We start from the raw sequence: 22046 nt of genomic DNA on the forward strand, positions 1-22046 counted from the left end.
GGACAAAACGTTCGACTGAGTGGTTTGTTGGGTCACAATTGCTCGCAAGAGACACCTATTGACGGATGGCCGAATCGCAATATTTAACTCTAACACTAATCTTCATTGGATTTGCTGAAATAAAAAAATGTCCCCTTCCTGCATCCATTACGCCACTTGCAACATATAAACAAAATATTTCAGTACCCATCAGCCTAACGGCATTCTGGGAGCGTACAAATTCAGCAGCATTGTGTCAAGACAAGCAACACTGTGGATCGGTATCTGCATACAGCATCTCATTAGTGGGGTTAGGCTTGCTTGAATCAATGCTGCGTACATGCTAATATTAAAGACAATGACCCTTCCCTTACGATATGGGCTCCCAGTTCCAAGCAAAATTATTTAATACACAACACAAATTATAAGTGTTTTAGATAAATAACATTATTTTGTAACAACAAAATTCTGTTGTTATTCATATTCTCCACAATGACGCAAATTATTATTTTGAACAATCTACGTGTTGTTATTTTCATTATACGACTATTACTGTTGTTGTTTTTTGTTGGAATATGTTTGTCCATCATTCAACTTTTAACTCGGTGTCACCACGGTGGCGAGATGTTAACTCCCTCGCCTGGTATACAGGATATACAAAAGGTTGTGGGTTCGATACCGACCCTGACGCTTCTATATTTGGAGTTTGCAAGTTCTCCCCGTGGTTGCGTGGAATTTCCTCCTGGTCCTCCGGTTTTTCTCTCCATATTTAGAATCCGTATTTGGCTGTTATACATTTCCACGTGAAAAGCTACTTCATTTGATAAAGAGCCACATAGCTCAGTGGGCCTTACCTGGTGAAGTAAAACTAGTTTAGTTTTAGTTTTCAGTTTAACTTGAGAACCAAAAGTTGCACAAGGATGGGACTCTGAGGTCCATCACCTCGATGCCAAGCGCACAGCCACGGTTGCTAGACGCCACCGCAAGAAACTTCCCAGGCTGCTGCTGCAAGTTACACTCAGATTGACCACATTTAGAAACATGTTATATATTTGCACGTGATAAGCCACTTCGTTGAGCTATCATTTGTGGCTGGTGGCTACTAAAAAGAAAGCTATATCAGTATCAGAATATTGATTTATACTGGAGAAATTCGATGCGCTATAAGCTCTTTTTTTCACAGATGTAGCTCAGTGGGCCTTACCTGGTCCCAACATTCAACCGCACCTCTGATTAGCACGCTTAGCTACGTACGGTGCGAAAGAAGTTATATTCTGCCAAATCAGTGTATTCGTGAAGTATGGTCAAACAAACCTCACTGCCGACGCGGGTTGCGGAGGCCTTCATCCAACAGTGGACTGAGCAAGGGCTGCAAAAAAATTAGCATTCTAATATACATGATAGTCTTTAACCTCGGTCGTTATAAACGTTTATTTTGTTGTTAACGATCTACCTCCACGAAGACGCTTAATCTTAGGTCCGAAGTAAGCATCGTATATCTGTGCGTCGAACTCGGACCCATTTCTATAAGATAGGGAGGGTCCTTGCCTTGGAACATCTGGGCAATTCGCCAGCATTGGTTCAAGCGAGGCTGACTGCTGCTGATGATGATGATACACTGAATGTTGTAACGGGTCCAGAGTTTGCTTGTTAAATAAAACCCGACAATAACAACCCAAAGCTGCTGATAAAAGCCTTCCCGCAAGGCTGTGCGATCGATGGGGTGTTCGCAAAAATGGGAGAGGCAAAAAATACTGGAGAATAAAGGTGTTGTTTATTTCGTGACAAAGGAAGAGTCGCGTTTGTATTCGTAGAAAGTGGACGTGGGTCCAGAGACGTGCCCAATTCATTACGAACCCTTGGCTTTAGTTGCAAAGGTCACGACTGTATAGGCACCTCGGAGTGAAAGACATTGACCACCACGTATGAAGGTCCGAGCAAGACGACGCCACTTAGTGTAACAATCCCGGCTCCAATCCGTCCGTCACGTCTCCTCCTTTTCCTCCGTTGCAGCCAGATGGGGGAACTCGCCGAGGTCACGCGACGCAGTCAAAAAGAAGGCGAAAGGAAAACAGGGGAGACCAAGGTTAGGATGAGGAAAATAAATAAATATATACATAAATAAATAACTACATAAACAGAACAGGGTTAGCTTTTGATCGAGTTAGGACTCAAATTCAACGTCAAGGCGCAGATGCGAAAAGTGTTTACAAATGCAAAGATGGGATGTTTTTTTTTTCTCTACCTCTCTCTCATTCGTAATCGTGTTCCAGTTTGTGTGTTTCTGGCAACGTGGCATGGAACAACACATTTCCATTCCGAGACCGCTCAACGGAAAGCGGTGGAGAGTCACCGCGTGTGAGAAAACAGCTTCTGGAAAGTGATATATACAACACATTCCTGCGGAGGGAGCTGGTAGGAACGTTGGGTTGCTCGGTCAATGGCCAGGGTCAACGGTGGCGTGGTGTATTCCGCAAATATGCCCGACTGTGAGGGCGGGCACAAGCCGGCGTGAGTAGGTTAAACGTTGAGTTTTATAAGGGCACCACGGGGTGACCAGCCCCTCCCCACCCAGCCCCACCCCTCCGACCCCCCACCCAGCCCCACCCTCCCCACCCAGCCCCTCCCCACCCTCCCCTCCCCACCCAGCCCCACCCTCCCCACCCAGTCCCTTCCCCACCCTCCCCTCCCCACCCAGCCCCTCCCTCCCTACCCAGCCCCTCCCTGCACGACGGACGGATACAACAATCCCCTGTGGGCTGGTGTAACCAGCAGGTTCCTACCAGTATTATGGAATTACTTGCTGAGTTCCCCTCTAACTGCCACTTCAATCTTTATTCGAAGCTTTCGTGACCGCAGGAATCCATACCCTCTGGTTCTTTCGGTAAAGTCACGTAAATAGAAAATATTATAATAATAACACAACGTTTCGGTCGCAGTCACGAAAGCCTCAAATCAAGATTGAACCTCCTCTACGGGGAGGGCTTCCACACAACTGTGAGATCTTTTCCTGATGACGGACGCTCGTGTTGCGACCGAAACGTCGTGTTATTATAATTTTTTTTTCCTATCTACGAGACTTTACCAAAAGAACCAGAGAGTAACTGCCACTTGTGCAGTTGCTGTAGCTATCGAGAGTGCAGGCGGTGCAACTGCACCATGCAGGGCCTGGCCGCCGAAAGGAGTAACTGTGGATACTGAATCGTTTCGATGTAACGCTGTATAGATTTCGGAGATTATTTGGCTCACAATAAATGCATCGGATAGCGTTCGCAAGACGTCAATAATGTAGTATTTGTGCTGCATGTAGGGAAATAGAACAAACAAAACTGTGTAAAGAAATGTTTTGGGTTTTTACAATCCAAGACCAATACAAATGAGACACATCATAGAAACAATACAAATGAGATGGACATTTTTTTACAATTGACGAACAGTACAAATTAGAGCGTATAACCGAGACGACACTAAATAGAGCAACAATATGAAAAAACATGATAACAAAAACAAGTCCCAAAAAAAGATGACACATTCTCGAGCCCATTCGCTAGAATCTGGGTAAAGTCCGCTATCTGCCAAGGGCGAACCCGGCCGGCAAGACGACAACAATCAGGAGGATCCTGGATCACGACAACCGACCGAACCCACAGCGCTGGACGGGCATCGGCACGGCAGGAGGGTCACGAATCGTCACAAATCCACCAGACGGGCAAAACGAACTCGTCAAGTTGGGGGGGGGGCAGACAGGGTCCATTCTGTGTGGTGAGCAGACATTTATTTATCGCTTTATTTTATATTCGTGGCAGCAAAGTGGGAGGGGGGGGAATTGAACATGCGGACAAGGCAGCAAGCTTAGCTTGCTACTGCATTGACGTGCACCACTGGCCGGATAACAAACGGCTCAGGAGGGGCCGGTTAAAATTCATTCCATTTTTCCACACGCTGAAGGGGAATTTGCTGGTGGTGGTGATGGTGGTGGGGGGTGGGGGGGTAGGGGCTTTATGCGTATGAGCGCACGAGCTTCAGCAGCGCACATGCCGCTCGACTATTATTGACAAAACTGCTGCAACTTCCAGCCTCCCCGCTGCGATTGCTGGAGGGTGACGGGCCCACACCGCCCGTCAGCAGCGCGGCACGCCGCTCATTTATTTGACCGTGCGGGCGAGCGAGCTGTGGTGGTGGTGGCTGCGGCGGCGGCAAGAAGGGAAATGCATTATCAATATTTGTATTATAATATATAAAGAAGTACAGACAAATAAATGTGTTGATGTATCGACAAGGGCTGCGAAGTCGTAACGAGCTGCAGCATAAAATGAATGAATCGTTTGGAACGAATGAATGCCATATTCTTAGGTTTATTTCGGTAAAGTCACGTAGGTAAAAAAATTTAATTAATAAAAGTTAAATAAGAAATAAAATAAAAAGCACGACGTTTCGGAGGCAACACAAGCTTCCGTCTTCAGGTGGAACCGTCACAGCACGATAGCTGTATCAGGTCGTGATTTTTTTATTTTATTTTTTATTTTACTTTTTATTAATTTTAATTTTTTACCTACGTGACTTTACCGAAAAAACCTAAGAATATGAATCATTGCAGTCACGAAAGCTTCAAATCTAGAATGAATGCTAATTCTTTACCCATGAGAAGCCTCGCTGGGTCGTCGAGAGGGTCTTAGAATGTGAATGTTTGGCGAATTTCATTAACGTACGTTTGGCTGCATGTGGAAGGAAAGCGGTGAAAGGATGAGGATTTGCACTCGTTGCATTTATAATAGAGCTTAAATGCCACAGAAACTCCAAGCGCCTTACATCACATTTCCAACCCCAACTATTCCAATGCCCTGCTGCAGTCGAGCCGAGCGCTTTGCCCAGTGGCAGGCTGCATCTGCGCCCAGGACAAGGAGCAAGCGGACAGTACTCTCTGTCCTTCAATTGGCGAGATGTTAACCACCTCGCCTGGTATACATGATGGACGTGGGTTCGATCCCGACCCTGACGCCTGCTGTTTATTTTGAGTTTGCGTCTCTCTCTCTCTCCCCGTGGTCGCGTGGATTTTTCGCCGGGTCCTCTGGTATTTTTTTCCCCTCCACATTTAGAAACATGCGTTTAGAGTATTTGGCTGATTTAAGTGTCCGCATGATAAGACACTTCATTGGACAATCGTTTGTGGCCAGGTCGCTTCTGAAAAAAGCAATATAGCTCAGTGGGCACTACTTTGTAAAATCAAATAAAAAATAGTAAAAATGTTGTTTTAGGGTATTAGTCTGCCACGAGATCCAGGAGAAAGCCCCACTGTGCACCCGAGGAGGTTGACACGCGCTGCTGCCATCTCCTGGCCACACCTCACAGTCCCACACATTTACAACACCTGGGCAGGCCCTGGTAGTCACAAATGTACGAACCAGGCTCAACCATGCTTAGCTTCGGTGAGCGGATGAAATTGGGAGTATTGAGGGTTAATGTTGATCTTAAGGCAAATAAATTAAATTCGTTTCAGAATTTCCATCGATAACTTGCATGTTGTTCTCAATTGCATTGCTTAGAATTGCACAAGCATTGGAAATATAGTACAGCAGTTTGTTTTAGAAGATAATGAGTCATACATGAATATAATTCGTTGAAAATGCATGAAGATCAAAGTCCACAACTAGAGCCTAAGTCTTGACTTAAAGCTTTCGTGACTGCAGGAATTAATTTAATTCATACCGAAAGACCCACAGAATAGAGCCTAAGTCTCAACACTCATTATCAGTAGGGTCCTGCATTGCGATATTTGGCCAATTCCTTTCTAAATAATGTTTAACATGTGAGAGGAAATGAGAGTACACAGAGAAACTCCGCACATTTGCAGGAACAACACTCACCATACAGGTTCGTGAACCCATTTTCTGCTCTGCCATCTTCTGCGCGGTGCAGTGGTTGAAACAAATTTAACAAATCTATACGTGATCCACCAACCCTCGCCTCCACAGCGGCTGGATTAGGTGGCGTGCGTGTGTGCGCGCCACAATGGTTGGTTTAACGATGCAATTAACAAAGGCTGTGCCTCTGGGTGTACGTGTTTCGAGGTTGTGGCAAGGCCGCTCTGCGACCATTCTTCGTGGGTCCGCACGCCCCGTGGCGTTTGTAGCAACGTCCGACGATCCGCTCGACGCCCTGGCGGCTTCTCCAGCATTCCTCCCACATTCAAAGTACTCATTCTTCAGGAACGTGGAGCGAAACAACGGACATCGTTGCCGAACGACGCGCGATACAACGCGAATACAACGCTGGGACATTCATGCGCGTTTTACCGTCTTCAAATTTTCTACAAAACAAAACGGCAATTGTCGGTCTCCGTTACGGATGGGCGATTCTAAATGCTTCCACAGGAAGCTGCTTTTGGAATTGAGCTTCTGGCTGCTTTCGCCAGACCAGACCATCCCCAGGTGCTGCCGCAGCCAAACATCAGTGGTGTTTCTGCTCCGTCTTGAAGACGGCTCATGATGCATCCCCGTGGGTCAAGGCTCTTGAGTTGCGAACCCTGAAGCGATGACTTCATTTTGTAAAATCCATGCGGAGCGGCCTCCAGGGATCTATGATGCGCCGGATCGTCTCGCTACCGGCTCACCCTGAATGCTCCCCATCTCGCCCGCATCTCGGAAGCTAAGCAGGGGAGGGGGGGGTGTGAACCGCCTTGAGGAATGCCACGAGATTCCGTAAGGATCGGGCTGCGACGTGGTCAGGAGATGGCGGTGCAGTTCAGTGATGGACTGCATCCATCCGTGCGGTGCTTCGGGTGATAACCCATCGCGCGCGCGCTTTTGCTCCGGGAACTCTGATTTCCTTCCGCATGCAAAATGATATGCAATGGAATTGGACAAACATCGCAATGCAGGACCCACCGTATTAAAAAAACGAGTGTTTTGAGAATCTGTGAGGGATTAATAAAGTACATTATTAATGATTATTATTAAATAATGGGAGCCGTGGCGCAGTGGTTAGCACACCGAGCGATGGACATGATCTCCCGAGTCTGATTCCCGGCCACAGCCGAGATCAGCGGGGAGTGACGTGTGAACCGGCCCTGCCCCCCCAACCCCTATCGACCAGCGTGGTGAAGTATGGTCAACACAACCGCATGACTCACACTGCGTGGGGAGCACTTAATCCAACAGTGGATAAGCAAAAGGCGCTACAAGTAGTACGCTCGGGAAGTATTATTATAATTATTATGAATCGATGACTCGTTTATGAACTTGCTGCTGCAGCTCCTAGATGCAGTGATGATCTGAAACACGCCTTTGTTTTTGCGCCTCGAGATGCACTGCATAGCAGGCTGAGTGGCATCATTAATAGATGCTGGCGATGATGATGATGATGACGATTATGATGATTATGATGGCGATGATGATGATGGCGAGGATGATGATGATGATGATGATGGCGAGGATGATGATGACGATGATGATCGCGATGATGATAATAAGGATGATGGCAATGATGATGACGATGATGATAATGATCGCGATGATGATGATCGCGATGATGATGATCGCGATGATGATGATAGTAAGGATGATGCCAATGATGATGATCACGATGATCGCGATGATGATGGCGGCATGCAACCACTCTCAAGCGTTTGTCGGCACCTGAAGGCAGAGGCATTTTTGTGGACATCCTGAATCGCGTAACCGTGAACATGGAGTTTTAGCTGCAGCTGCTCTGCGCGACATCGTGAGAGAGACCACAACTGCTAACAGGAGGGACGTGATTTAAACAAAAAAAATCTCGTTAACGCAACACCAGTGTGAAGCGTGCCTGAGCGTGCGCTGTGGCATCCTGGAGGCTCTGCGAGCAGATTGGTAATGTCCCCCGCAGAAGGAGGTGCTGTTAATGCGATGAACTCCGGAGAATACAACGAGAGGCTTTGATGCGCGTGAGGGGGAGGGATAGTGTCGCGGTTAGCGCTGCGCTACAAACCCGGCGACACGAGTTCGATTCCCGGCTCACGGGCCAACACCACAGGTGACGATTTATCTGAACCGGTCATGGGTTTCCCTTAGGTCGACTCAGCCTCGATTGAGTGCCTGGTGCGGTGTGTAAAAACATCGCCACTCGGGAGACAAAGACGGCCGGGCGTGGTGCTGGCCACCCACCCCATCGTGTGCCGTTGCGGCCTTCATAGGTGCTCGCTAACAGCACTTGCCCCGAAATTGTATGTTCAAGCTATACGGGGGATCTTTGTCTTATATATAAAAAAATTAGTACAATTTGTTTACGTGTTGTGAGCGCCAGTGGAAATATAAAAAGGAGCCTAGCTTCAATTTAGTCCGTGCTTAGAAACGGGGAAGGGGTGGGGGGGGCGGTGTGGGCCTCGGAGAGGACATAGTTTCCCTTTCACTCCTGGCTGACCTCAAATACTGATGCCCACGGTCCCTGGCCTAATTATAGGTGTGGCGGGTGAGATGATATCGCTGCTTTGTGCGTGTCTTTCTCGCTTGCCCCGTGCTGATGGTTCTCTGCACGGTCCCCAGGACAATGTGAGCTGCACTGTTGCATCTTTAAACAACAACAACAACAACAAGGATACAAAACAAACAAACAAAACCACAGTCTGCAAGGCAAACTTTACTTTAATAGCCATATAAATAATGATTTGTATTAAAATTAACGGAATAGAACAAACTGTTTCGTAACATTCTCGAAGGTGGCATTGTGAAACTTCTACCACGGTTTTTTTTTAATGGGGAGCGATGTTGCAGTGATTTGGGTCCTGCGCTACGAAACTGGCCACTTGGGTTGGATAACAGCCGTGGCTGACCAACAGTGGTGAGCGATTTCTGAACCGGTACTGGTTGTGGAAGAGGTTTTCACACGACACATTTGAATTCGCCCTTTTCTCACTCGCACAATAGGGAAGTGCATCTTGCCGCTGCCGGGAGATTGTCATTTATCGAATGAGGGACAAATAAAAATGATCTTACTGTTGGGATTTCGCCAAACTGAGTGAACATCAAATTTAACGCAATCGGGTTTTTTTTTCGTGCAAGTCATTAGTGACCGGGCTGAGACCATCAGTTCTCTCCACTCGAGTACTGTACCTGGTTTAATCAGAGATGGCTCATACCTGGATTGGAACCTATGTTTCGTTCGACTGTACCAGCTAAGGCCCACTCAGCTATACAGCTCTTTTTCAGAAGCGACCTAGCTACAAATGATAGCTCACTGAAGTGGCTTGTCACGTGGACATTTTATAGCAGCCAAATACTCCAGACACACGTGTTCATTTTAAATGTGGAGGCAACAACCCCTTAAGACACCGGGGAAAAATCCACGCGACTACGGGCAGAGAGACACGCAAAGTCCAAATATACAGCAAGCGTCAGGGTCAAGATTCGAAACTCGCGTCTATCGGTTCAGGGCTCTGATCTCTGAGCCTCCCATTCACCTCTAAAATCGTGACAATAAATAAAACAATCCTGCGTGCATGTACACACGACAGTCTAACTAAAAGTGAATGCAATGTTAATTAATCATTCATACATAATTGACAGCCCCTTTGTTAATACGAAGGCCCCCGCCCCCCACGCCGTTTCGGATGTTTGACCATACTTCACCACGTTGGTCAATGGAGGTTGGTCAAGAAGGGACGGAGCGCCGATATCACACGCACACGATGCGAGCCGTGGCCGGCAATGGAACTCAATCCGGCCAAGGTTCATAGCGCAGTGAATTAACGCAGCGCCACCACTCAATTAAACGGCTCTATTCGTTCATCGAGGCAATGTGTTAGCGTGATTAAGTGGAACCAATGCGAGCGCCATTAAGCGAGCGAACGTTCGCATTTCGCCTCCGTCCATCGATTTTTTTTTTGCGGGAGGAGTCGGAGCGCGGCGAGGCCTGTGATGCGAGTCGCAACCAACAGATGGAGCAAAGCCCCTTCTCCTCCCCCGTCTCCTGTCGCCGCGCGTCCCGTGAACGAAGGGCTCGGGGCTCGGGCGTTCGCGTGGACGATCAACCGAGACTCGGGCTTTGTTCTGCGGACGCACACAGTGGTGCTGGTATCGCGATACGCGAACAAAAAAGGTCACAAGCCCCCCCCCCCCCCCAAGCCGATGGTGAAACAATCAATTTACGGGAATATGTATTTAATTGTTCATGTGAAAACCACCGTCAGACGTTTACGAAGTGTGTTTTGCTTCATTCATCCTCATCGGCCAAGACCGATCCACTGCTAGATGAAGGCCTCGCCAAGCCGTCGATATCCTCGACGATGTAACAATATACTCCTTTATCTTCCCCCCGGCGTCAATGCCGCTCTACAATGGGCGTAATTATTCGCACGAGACGAGATGCATTTATGTATTGGGAACTCCGCGGGGAGGAGTGCAACCGCCGTTGTCAGAGAACAGCCGCGGAAGATGGCATTACAGAACTACTGCTGAAGTCACAACAATATGCCTCTTTAACACGTAGGCTTTCGCGACCAATATTGTTCATAATCAACGATTTTTGGGTTTAGATCGCGTTATTTATAAATGTGTCGTAACCCTCCACCACCCGACACGGCCAATCAGTCAAAAAAAAAAAGTGTCACGTTGACAAAAGACAAATAGTTCACTGCTTTAGCCCACCGGTGTGTTGAAGCGTGAAACCACAACATTTACAATTTGTGGCGAATTGCCCGATGATGCTGGATGCAATTACCAGCGAAACGTCGTACTCAAATTGTAAATGTTGTGGTTTCACGCTTCAACACACCGGTGGGCTAAAGCAGTGAACTATTTGTCTTTTGTCAACGTGACACTTTTTTTTTTGACTGATTGGCCGTGTCGGGTGGTGGAGGGTTACGACACATTTATAAATAACGCGATCTAAACCCAAAAATCGTTGATTATGAACAATATGCCTCTTGATGCACACTCGGGGTGGACCGTTTAAATCCCACACAAAGAACGTGTGTTGCATGGTTTAATATACTCGTCGTTTTCAGATGCAATTTTCACGAATGACGATACGCAAGATTATAAACAAATTATTGTAATGTCCGGAATATGTATCTTTTATTACATCTTAAGAGCTGCAATTTTGCGACAGTAAGTGAAACCCCAATGTCAATGCGATGCTTATTGCGTGCAGTAATTGGGGATCGAGCTCCATTTTCTTCAGCTCATCACCACCCCCTTAACACCCCCCTTCACCCTGGGTTAATCACGGGCGGCTGGAACCCGGACTCGAACGCAGGTTTCTCAGCGATCAGGAGACACTCGTGACGTTATACTCTCACTCACAACGATCTTGAATGATAACGATGTGTGGGTTAATACACGTAACGGTAAGTCCTTGCTTAACGAGGTTGTTGCATTATGCAACACTTTTCGCACAACGTGGAATGCGCTCGTTATAACGCGAAACAACGCGCCGTTACAACGCGGTTTCTTGAGCAGTCGAGGACAAACTACTTTCTTTAGCTTCGCCGCTGAGCGGAATGATACAATTCGCGGAATGATACGGCAACGCGGCGGCAATATCCTCAGTGATGTGTCCCATCCATCTCGCTGCGCGTGCGTACATCGCATCTCGCTTAACTTTATCGTTACATTATTTCATCGTTTCGCTTAACGCGGAAATTTTCAGGAACCCATCCACTGCGCTAAACGCGGACTCACTGGGCAACGTGAACACGCGCTCTTTGGAAACAAGCTTACATGGACACAATAGTGATAGTTTTACACGAATACAAACCGAGTATGCTCAGTGAACTACACTCTGAACCCGGCCACCCGAATTTAAATATTGGCGACGACCACCATCAGTGATATCTGACCTAGTGCCGAATTATCCCAGTAGCACAAGTAGCTACATATGCTACGGGTCCCGCACTTTCAAGGGCCCCGCGCTAAATGCTTTCAAGCTATCAATTCCGGTTCAGTGATTCTGCACTTGCTCTATTACTACAGTACTATACGGCCTTCAACTTTTATGAACAATTGGGTGTTTAAGGTTAGCGATTTGTCGTATTATCTGGCTGTATAGCAAATAAAAAAAATACAATTACTTTACAATGCGAGTTAAAAAATTGTGTTTCAATATGTATGTGTTTTTTATATTTAGGGCCCCTCGCAAACACGCACTGGGCAGCATGGTGAGGTATCGTCAAGTAATTTCAATGACCGATATGACGGTGAAGAGATCCTTATCCAGCAGTGGATTGACAGAGGGATGTACATCGTTTCAATTCCATTGCGCGCGATAGAGCGATCAGCAGTCTCAATACAACTCCCGCGTCAACAATCAAATGTTTATTTCAACTTGCACCTTACACACGCAATGCAAAATGCACCCAGGGGCTATTGATTTACATTAACGTTGGCGCAAATATCGGTGATGTATTGTTATTCCCTTACGATCACCATTAATTAGCAATCGGCATCGTGAAGACCACAGACAAGACCGTGTGAAAAATAATTAGCTCGGGGTATTACAACGCACCGATGAATCGCATGATTTACCATCTAAGCCAACGCTATGCATTTAAACGAATTTCGTAGTAAACCTTCGCACGTTTGTCGATTCCTACGTCCCGTGTGAATGCATCACGTGACTCAGCAGCCGCTAGATGCCGCTATCAACGTGATAAAAAAAAAGGTTATCGACGATTCATTAAATCGCCGGCATGGATGCTACTCGCATTGCTTCTGCTTTACTTCACTATACTTTGCACTCCTATCGTTGATGTTGCACTGTATGTTGTATCGTTCTAACCGCCACTATTGGTCACCTGTAGAAAAAAAATAGCTTCCTAAATCATCGGATTTCTCCAGGATAAATAAAGATTCCGATTCTGTAACGAGGACACAATCTGGCCCACCGCTCGCCCTTCCCACGGAGCGTAATGAATTCACCAAATCGATCGAGTTTGGCTATTTAATATCGACAGCTCAAATGACACCGACTCATAGATGGCGCACACCACGACTCGTAACTCTGCCACGCGGCTCATGACATGCACATGAAGTTGCCTTTCATTTCGAGCATCGGTGTGCGGCTGCGTGTGTGTGTGTGTGCATTGATCCATATTTCAAGCGCACACGTGTTATCTAGAGTAATTGGTAGTACACGTGTTCTATCGTAATTGGGAATATAGTACACGTGTCCTACAGTAAGTGCTAGTGCACGTGTTGTACAGCAACTGGCAGTACGTAAGGCACCAGGTGGCTGTACCCCTGGCCGTGTATAGGCTTGTCAGCAGAATGCTCCTGGCAGAATGTAACGCAATTTAGATTCGACCCGCGTCTTCATTACAGCTGCATCTCAAAACGCTGTACAAACACAGCGTGGCATGCGCATTACGGTAATGCGGACGGTAATATCGATGTGGATTAGCGAGAAGAGTCATCTTAAGACTTTGACGCTCTTCACAAGTGTGTGCGAAGAGGACTTACCGTATCCGTATTCTGCGGATGAGAAGAGACACCCCGCCCCCCGCCCTTGCATGGTCGGTGTGCGTCTTCCAACAACGAAAAACAAAAAAAACAGCCATGCATTTTGTAATTGTCAATTGTAAAAGAGGCCGAATTGCAATGGTCGTACGCTTTGTTTCATATACATTTTCACATCATGCAAAATGATGTAGATATAAGTAAAACTGTTGTGGGCCGTCAATACGTCTGGATATCTACCCTTCGCGGAAATGACAACTGTTCAAAGAAAACACGTGCAAGTTAATGTATGGAGGAGCGGTGGCGCCGTGGTTAGCACACTTGCTATGAACGCGGCCACTGCAAACGTGACTTTACCGGGCAGTGATTTCTGAACCGATTCTGTGCCTCGCCCCCCCCCCCTCCCGACTTCCATCAACCCGCAATGACACGCGTAGTGAAGTATGGTCAAACAACTTCCACGACCGAGCGCCCAACACGAGGAGGCTTTCATCCAGCAGCGGAATTGACCACGGCTGCTGATGACGATGGTTAGATCAGATGTAAATGATGCACACTGAGCCCGGGGTATTTGCTCAATCGCGCACTATCAATTATTTCAACTTGTAACCAGGGCCGGATTAAGATTGTGTCGGCCCCTGGGCTACAGGCTACCGTGAGGCCCCCAGTAATATTCTTAGGTTTTTTACGGTAAAGTCACGTAGGTAAAACATTTAAATTAATAAAAGTAAAATCAAAATAAAATAAAAATCACGACGTTTCGGAGGAAACACAAGCTTCCGTCTTCAGGTGGAACCGTCACAGCACGATAGCTGTATCAAGTGAGAGAAATTCCAAGAACACAGTATTTGTATATATACTGGTTGAGGGTAGGAGGAGCCAAGGTAGGCACTGAATATTATTTTTTCAAAAGGAAAACAAAGTTAAAGAAAAATAAAATGTATTTTTACAAGGCCTACAACAAATCAAATTCAGCATTCACAAATTAAATAACTTTTTCACTTCATCTCTGGAGGCCCCTCTCCAGCTGGCGGAGGCTCCTGGTGCTGCAGCCCCTAAAACCCCCGTGGCTGAATCCGGCCCTGCTTGAAACGCGCCGCCACCACCGCCGCACCGTAATTCGTTCACCTCTCGAAGAGGCGCGAGGAGGAGGAGGAGGAACCACAGACAGACAACCTGCGAAGGCAGCAACCACGCGGTGGACCGGCGCCAACAAATTGCCCAAGCTTTGCGGTCCACCATACGTTAAGGTGTTACCGGCACATTTAATGAGCGCATGCACGTGGGATGAAACCGGAGCGCGCGGGCGGAGAAACCCCTACTCGCGCGAGGGAGAAACACTCTACCCCCATACGGACGGAACAGGTGGAATCCACGTGTTCTTGCGTGTACCGCCTTCTCCTGGCGAGCCAGGGTATGGCAACATCGAGCCTCCACCAAACCCGGCTCAATGCTCGCGCCACGACAATTCATCATTTCTGGGTCGGATGTCAGACGTTTCGCTCCACGTGCGTTGAGCTTCTGCAGCGGTTCCTGTGGAGATTTCTCGAGGGACTGCAGAAAGAAGAGGCAGCGAAACGTCGGAGGGCTGCGCGGATTTCCCGACCGAAGCGAGCGACGATTCTCGCGACACGAGATCCGCAGCGCTGATTTAGTACGCTTCCCACTAAAGAAAATCTATAACATCATTACAAAATCAATTGACGGTCCCGTGGGAAACGACTGGAAATATGAGACCCCCCCCACCACCACCATTCTCCTACCCCCCCTCCCCCTTCTACACAAACCACCCGACTCCTCACTCTCTCTCTCTCTCTCGCCGGCGCCGCGCACGACCCAGCAAGCCACTCCGCCTCGTGCACGAAGCCATCGTCCAACACTGCCGCCGCCACCCCCCCCCCCATTCCGGGCCAAATGAGCCCCCCACCTCATCCCCACAGCACTAACAGACTGCACATATACGTCGAGTATTGTACACGAGACCCTTGAAGATCGCGGGGGGTTACGTTCTTGGAAAATTCTGCGTAAAGCCGAAACCGCGATATTCGATACTTACGCCTTAACTAAATAATGGGGTTCGGGACGCAGGCAAACAAACATATACGCATCTAAATTGAAATAAGCGCTGTTACTCTATGTCACGTAAACTAATAACACAATTATTGAAATAAATCCTGAAAACACGTTTACAAAAAAAAGCATTCCTAGACAATACAAAGGATAAATAGTGAATAGATATTGCGCAGTACACATCTCTTAACCTGGCTATCCCTCCACCCCAGCCAAACAAAACCACCCAGCCCCTCTCCATCCATCGATCCCACCCCCCACACATACCCCATGACGCCCCATCACATCACACTGTCACAATCTGCGTGTATGTATCATTGCATTTGATACAACACCGAATGTGGATGCAAAGGTGCAGCCCTGCAATTGCGTGCTCACCGCCACTGCGGGCGGATGAACCTCCTTTAAAGGGAGCGCTAGAGAGCCCCTCTAGAGAAGGGGTCTTTGACCTTCTCTTCCACGCCGACCAGAGGTCTTGGAAGAGGTGCACATCTCTTAACCTCCCTCCAGTTTACCCCGCCCCAACATTCCAGCCATCCATGACCCTCGCCTCCAGCTACCCACCTTCGAGACCCCTTTCCCCACGACACCAGAGATGACCCCATCTATTATAACAGCCTCGCTCCGTACCCCTCCAAAGGGACATCTATCGCACAGCAACTTCGAGTGCAGCTTGTTGCTGCCCGCTTGGCGCTTTGGGGCGTTTTGCTCCTGTGCTCAGCAATCGTTGTTTTGTGTTGTTGTTTTGTGTTGTTGTTGTTTAAAAAAACAAAACAAAGCACTCATCTCTTAACCCCAGCACACCACCACTCCGCGCCACTACCATCATTACCATCTCCCTCCATCCATCCCACTCCTGCGCGCAGGCTCCACGCACCCACACCACGCGCTCTCTGCTGCCTCCCTCTCTCTCTCTCTCCCTGCCCGAGACTCCACCGCCTCCCAGCGCGAGCCGTGGGCCGTTTTTCTATTCGCTGACAGGCGAAATGAATGGGCCGGGCGAAGCGAGGCGAGGGAGCCCGGGATTGGTTTATGGCCGAGCACAGCGAACACAACTCCTTGGTGCGGCACGCAGAGCCGTGCACCACCGCAGCCGCCCGCTTTAATAATAGAATAATACAAACACACGCGTACACACACACACGTCGAGGAGAAGGCTGCGGCGGCTCAGGGTGCTCTTGACTCTGCTCGCTTGGTGCTATCGCTGCTGCTGTTGTTTTGCCATTCGTATCGTTGGGAGCAGTCGTGATTATAATCATATCGCCATCATCACTGTCATCATCGTCGTCATCATCATCCTGAAGTGCGGAGCGGTCGAAGCCGGTGGGTGGTGGTGGTGGCTCCTTGCGTGAGACGCAGCATTCACGGGCAGCTTCAACGGGGGAAGGACTGATCCTCGGTTCGGTGCAGAGATCGATCTTGAATTGTTGACGGGAGGAATCATTAAAGCCCCCGTGTTCTGCGTGGGACGGAGCATTGCAGCACGAGCGGAAGGGGGGGGGGCGGGGGGGGGGGACGCCGGGGGGGGGGGGGCGCCGGGGGGGGGGGGCACGGGGGGGTCTCGGTACTTCACGCGACCACCCTCGCTCATCAATCAAATGCGCAAAAGAGCAAAGCAACATCGGAGCCGCTCGTCACTGCTAAGGCGACGCACCCGTTCTCAGCGCTAGAAAGTGCGCCTTTAAATATTTCATTTTGTTAGTCTTTCCCCATCACCCCCCTCCGCACAATCCTTCCCTGTGAACAACCGCAGTCGAGCCTACGTACGCCAGAGTGTGCTGCTGAAGGGGGGAGGAGGGGGGTGGTGGTGAATAGCGTAGACACAGGGACGTGTCTGCCGTGCCCGTCGTTCACCGCGCACGAAGATGCCCGGAGCGACGCGCCCCGTAGCTCTTCTCGCCGCCGCCGCCGGCCTCCTGTGCCTCGCCTTGGCCGGGAACGGCGCCTGGGCCGCGTGCCCGGCGCTCTGCACCTGCACGGGCACCACCGTGGACTGCCAGAACCTGGGATTCCGCGCCGTGCCAAAAGGCATCCCTCGCAACGCCGAGAGAATGTGAGTAGAGAGACACGTCGCGTTTGTGATGGGGAGTGGGGGGGTCTAAGCGGGATGAGACTCGCGAGCGAGCGTGATTGTGTGCTCTGCCACGCTTTGCTACCGCAACATCCTCGTCGTCGTTCTAATCATCGTTCGCTCCGGCATCGTAATCATTGTAATTGTCGTCGCCGTCGTCAGCCGATTTCTCTTCCACCGCATCTAATTCTCCCTCCGTGTCCTTCTAACCGTCATTTCTTCCTCTTTCTGTGATTATCTTGATAATTGCTCTCACGTTCCACCTTCTCAGTAACATTTACATCTGCAACAGCGTCTGGCTATTCCTCTTAAACATACATTTACTCTCTCCTTCGCCTACCTCTTTCAAAGTCGATCATCATCTGCCTCAACCACCTTCTTTTCATCCGTCTAATCATCTTCATCTGTCTGCTTTTCAACCCATTATCGCCACTCCATCTTCTCCTCCTCCTCATCATCATCATCCGCTTAATCTTATCATCATCATAATGATCATCATCAGCCTGTTGATTCACCACCTCCTTACTCCTCCTGTTGCTGCTAATTATCATCGTCATCATCGACAGCCCACGCGTCTAATGAATGGACCGCCCGTGCGTGTGTTTGCCCCAAAGTTGTAAATTAACGCGCGCCTCGACGGCGAGAAACGGCGATCGTAGCCACGAGTTGAGAGCCGTGATGGCAGTTGGCGTAAGCCGCACAGTCACTTTATAACGAGTCGACAAAACTGCCCGCTCTAATGACACACTTGACGCCAGATTTAAAAACAAAAAGATGAGTCTCAAAACTTGACGTGGAACTCTTGTTGCACGAGCCCGGCTCTTGTGCGTAATGAGCGGGCTGCAGTCCTCCGTCCAGGCAGAGTGAACGCTCCAAATCGTCGCAAATCTAATCTGCCTCGCCGCCGACTTTGTAATTCATTGATAATGGACTTAATGACGGGCCAGTGAAGTCCAGTTGAGAGTTTATCGGACAGCGCGCCGTACACGCACCCGTGGTTGTATATGCTTTAATCGCGCTGCTGTGGTTAACTCACATTTGTTGGAACGTGGAACGCAAAAAAAAAAATCATACTTCAATCATTTCCAAATCGCGTACGAATCATCTGCGTGATTGTTAATGGCATACTATCAGATGCAGAGGTTGGGGTTTGGTAAGTATTTGTTTATTTACGGCCGCTGGCGTTTCTGAACAGATTAAGGGAGCATCGTTGGCCTAACTGATGCTGTCGTACGGTTCTTTTAAATGCTTTCTAACGGAATGGTTTGGGGGTAGAGCTGCTTATGGGCAGGAGGAGGAGGAGGCATTGAATGTAAACACACATATTTGCTTTGAGTACATTGATGGAGCGGAGTCGTGCCTCGTGTAGACAACAAACAGCGCGCTCCCCCCTCTCCCACGACAGCACGAAGATTGTTTTATTGTCGCCTTTAAATGCGCAATGACAGTTGCACTGAAACGCGACACCGGCGCTTGAAGATGCGATTATAAAATAAAAAACGACGAAGGTTAGAGATAGGGAAAAAAACACACACACACGTACAATCCCCTGCCCTCACATTGCATTACAATTCGGCGGGGTCACGTACTCATCTCGTGTATGTATGTGTATACAGTACACGCCACAGTAGTCATGTACCACGAGTCAAAGTGTGCACGGGTTGTGTTTGCCATGTTGTGAGTGCAACGTCGAGTGCACGGTTTCCCAAGCTGCAGTCCTCACGACCCACCACGCCACATGATTCCGCGTCTGCCAGTTTAGTCCCCATTCAAATACAAATTAACTCGTTCGATGATTGGTCAACACGCCCCAAGTGTACACGCTAAGCATTCGGCGGGTTTTCGCGTTATTAAGATCGAGATCTCAGTGTGCGTGCCTGTTTGTGTGTGTACACACGTATTTTACGTGACGTAGATAGCGTTAATTGCTTAGCGCGTCACGTGGGACGAGCTTAACAATAATCGGGTGCGTGCAGCGTGGAACGAGTTAATTTGTATTTGTATGGGGAGGAGAAGACGGATAAACGCGGACAGACGTGTCGTGGTGGGTCGCAAGGGACCGGCGTTTAGGAAACCCGGTTCTCATGTTTGCCTAGCGAGCTGTTAATCGCCTCGCCTGGTATACAGGAGGTCGTGGGTTTGACCCCGATCCTGATAACTGTATATTTGGAGTTTGCATGTTCTCGTCGCGGTCGCGTGGATTTTTCTCCAGGCACTTCGGTTTTTCCCTACACATTTAGAAACATGCTTTTCAAGTGTTTGGCTGCTTTCCATTTCCAAGTAACAAGCCATTTCGTTGAGCTATCATTTGTGGCCAAATCGCTTCTGAAAAATATCTACATAGTTCAGTGGGCCTTACCCGGTAAAATAAAACTTGTACAAATACTATCGTAAATATGGGCATTATCCTTGTACGCGTACGTGTGCATGTGGTTTATGTTAATAACACATTGCATAATCCATCGTAGACATGGATTTAAAAAAAAACGCGTGTGTTTCACGCCTGCGTTCGCGACAGTGAATGTCACCAGACGAAGTGCGACGATGGGGTGCCCCCCCCCCCCCGTCCCAGTCGACAAGCAGATGTCCCCACACGGCCACTCCGATTCACGCCGTGACATTTGACCCTTCTTCATCGGCGCACGCGCTTAAAACGAGCAACGTGGGTTTGTTGATTGCTTACTGGTGCCGGGAACACAGCGACGCATCGCACGAGCAGAGCAGCACAACAAATCCTGCAGCGCGTGACCTTGTTATATGGGGAGGTGGGGAGGACATACAAAACACTGGGGGGCTGATGGGCACGGCAATGGAATCCTGCCCGAATTAAATGGTAAAAATGAATAAAAACATTTATACACCTTTATACAGCTGGTAAATTATATCACCACCATGAAATAATTGTCATCATCATCATCGTCGACTCATGAGTACAACAGTATTGACTTTACTGTAAGAATTTTGAGGGGGGGGGCTGAACCTTCAGCAGATGCGAGGCGTGTGGGGGGGGGCAGTCCCCTCCTGGTGCCAGTCCGACGTTACAATCTAGAACAGGGCTGTCACTCAACACAATCTAGAGCAGGGCTGCCACACAACACAATCTAGAACAGGGCTGCCACACTCTCTTAATCACAGTGCATTGCGGCTCTTGAAATATTGAGGGTTTTATTTACCGAATTCGAAAAAAATTGCTCTTCCTGTTGTTATTTCAGTTGCCGACGCCTGGTCTAGAATGTGGAGTTTCTAGCAATGACGACTCTTTATCTACCACCACCCCCCGCGCGTGCAAAGACAAAGATCCCCCGTGTAGCCTAAACAGACTGTTGCGGCAAGTGCTGTTAGCGAGTAGCACCTATGAAGTCCGGCATGGCACACGGAGGTGGGTGGGTGGCCAGCACCACGCCCGGCCGCCTTTGTATCCCCAGTGGCGATGTTTACACCACACCGCACCGGGTACTCATTTGAGGCCGAGTCGACCTAGGGGGAGGCCCATGACCGGTTCAGATAATCGCCACCGGCGTTGGCCGTGAGCGGGAATCGAACTCGGGTCGCCGTGTTCGTTGCGCATTTGAGCTCCGACCGCTACGCCACCGCTCCCGCGTTCACGGTGCCCGCATCGTGCTCATCGGCGATCTCCGGACGTATCCGGCGCGCTTGGTGGAGGGCAGCTCATTGAAACCCGAACACCAACAACAACAACAACAAAAATAAGTGCGCGGCTCGTAACGATTCCAAGCAGAAACGACATCGCCCGCATCGCGAGCAAATAATTTGACATTTGGAGCGCCGCGTGTGCCGCGGATTTACATTCAGAGTCCCCGTGCTCCGTGCCAAGCATTAACCGTCATCGGGCGTGGTGTTTTACATTGATGTCCTTGTGTGTGTGTGTGTATGTGTGTGTGTGTGATTGAGAAAATTGCCCGCAATTACTCAATTACAGTGTCGAGATGTAGTTCTCAATGCACGCTTCACGCGAGACGCAGTTTTTCAGTTTCATTTATTTGGTATAGCCCTGTGAACCAACGCGGTGCTGCATTGGGCCGCGTGTGTGCGGGATAAATTGCCGCAAGGCACACATCGACCAAAATAAATGGTGATATACGCACAATATTGTTCTTTCGGCGTGTGCGTTCGTGTGTGTGTATGTGTGAGCGGTGGCGCGGTGATTAGCGCGCTGTGCTCCAAACCCGGCGACTCGAGTTCGATTCCAATAACAATTATCTGAACCGGTCCTGGGCCTCCCCTAGGTCGTCTCATCCGCAAATGAGTACCGAATGCGATGCGTAAACATCGCCACCAGGGATACAAAGGCGGCTGAGCACGGAGCTGGCCACCCACCCCCTCGTGTACCGTGGCGGCCTTCATAGGTGCTCGCTGACATCACTTGCCCCAACAGTCTGGTCCAGGCTTTGGTGAGATTGATTACGTCAACTTCTTTGTCCGTGGCTCCTCCTGTTCATTCGAGAAGACATAACGGTGCCTCGGTGGGGTTTCGGTTA

At 49.0% G+C, this 22046-nt stretch overlaps 1 protein-coding gene across 8 annotated transcripts in view; it reads left to right on the top strand.

Annotated features, from left to right (window-relative positions):
- The first annotated feature begins 17016 nt into the window (after positions 1-17016).
- LOC144935062 (slit homolog 2 protein-like) overlaps positions 17017-22046 on the top strand; it is a 181105-nt gene continuing 176075 nt past the window's right edge. For 7 of the 8 annotated variants that reach the window (XM_078861399.1, XM_078861398.1, XM_078861402.1 and 4 more), the window contains exon 1: positions 17018-17529. In XM_078861399.1, the coding sequence (XP_078717525.1) occupies positions 17342-17529 (188 nt within the window). In that variant the 5' untranslated portion in view covers positions 17018-17341. Of the gene's footprint in view, positions 17530-22046 lie in introns of all 8 variants that reach the window. The other variant, XM_078861396.1, reaches the window with a different exon arrangement.

Source organism: Lampetra fluviatilis, chromosome 12, assembly GCF_964198595.1.
Source record: "Lampetra fluviatilis chromosome 12, kcLamFluv1.1, whole genome shotgun sequence".
NCBI classification, from domain to species: domain Eukaryota; kingdom Metazoa; phylum Chordata; class Hyperoartia; order Petromyzontiformes; family Petromyzontidae; genus Lampetra; species Lampetra fluviatilis.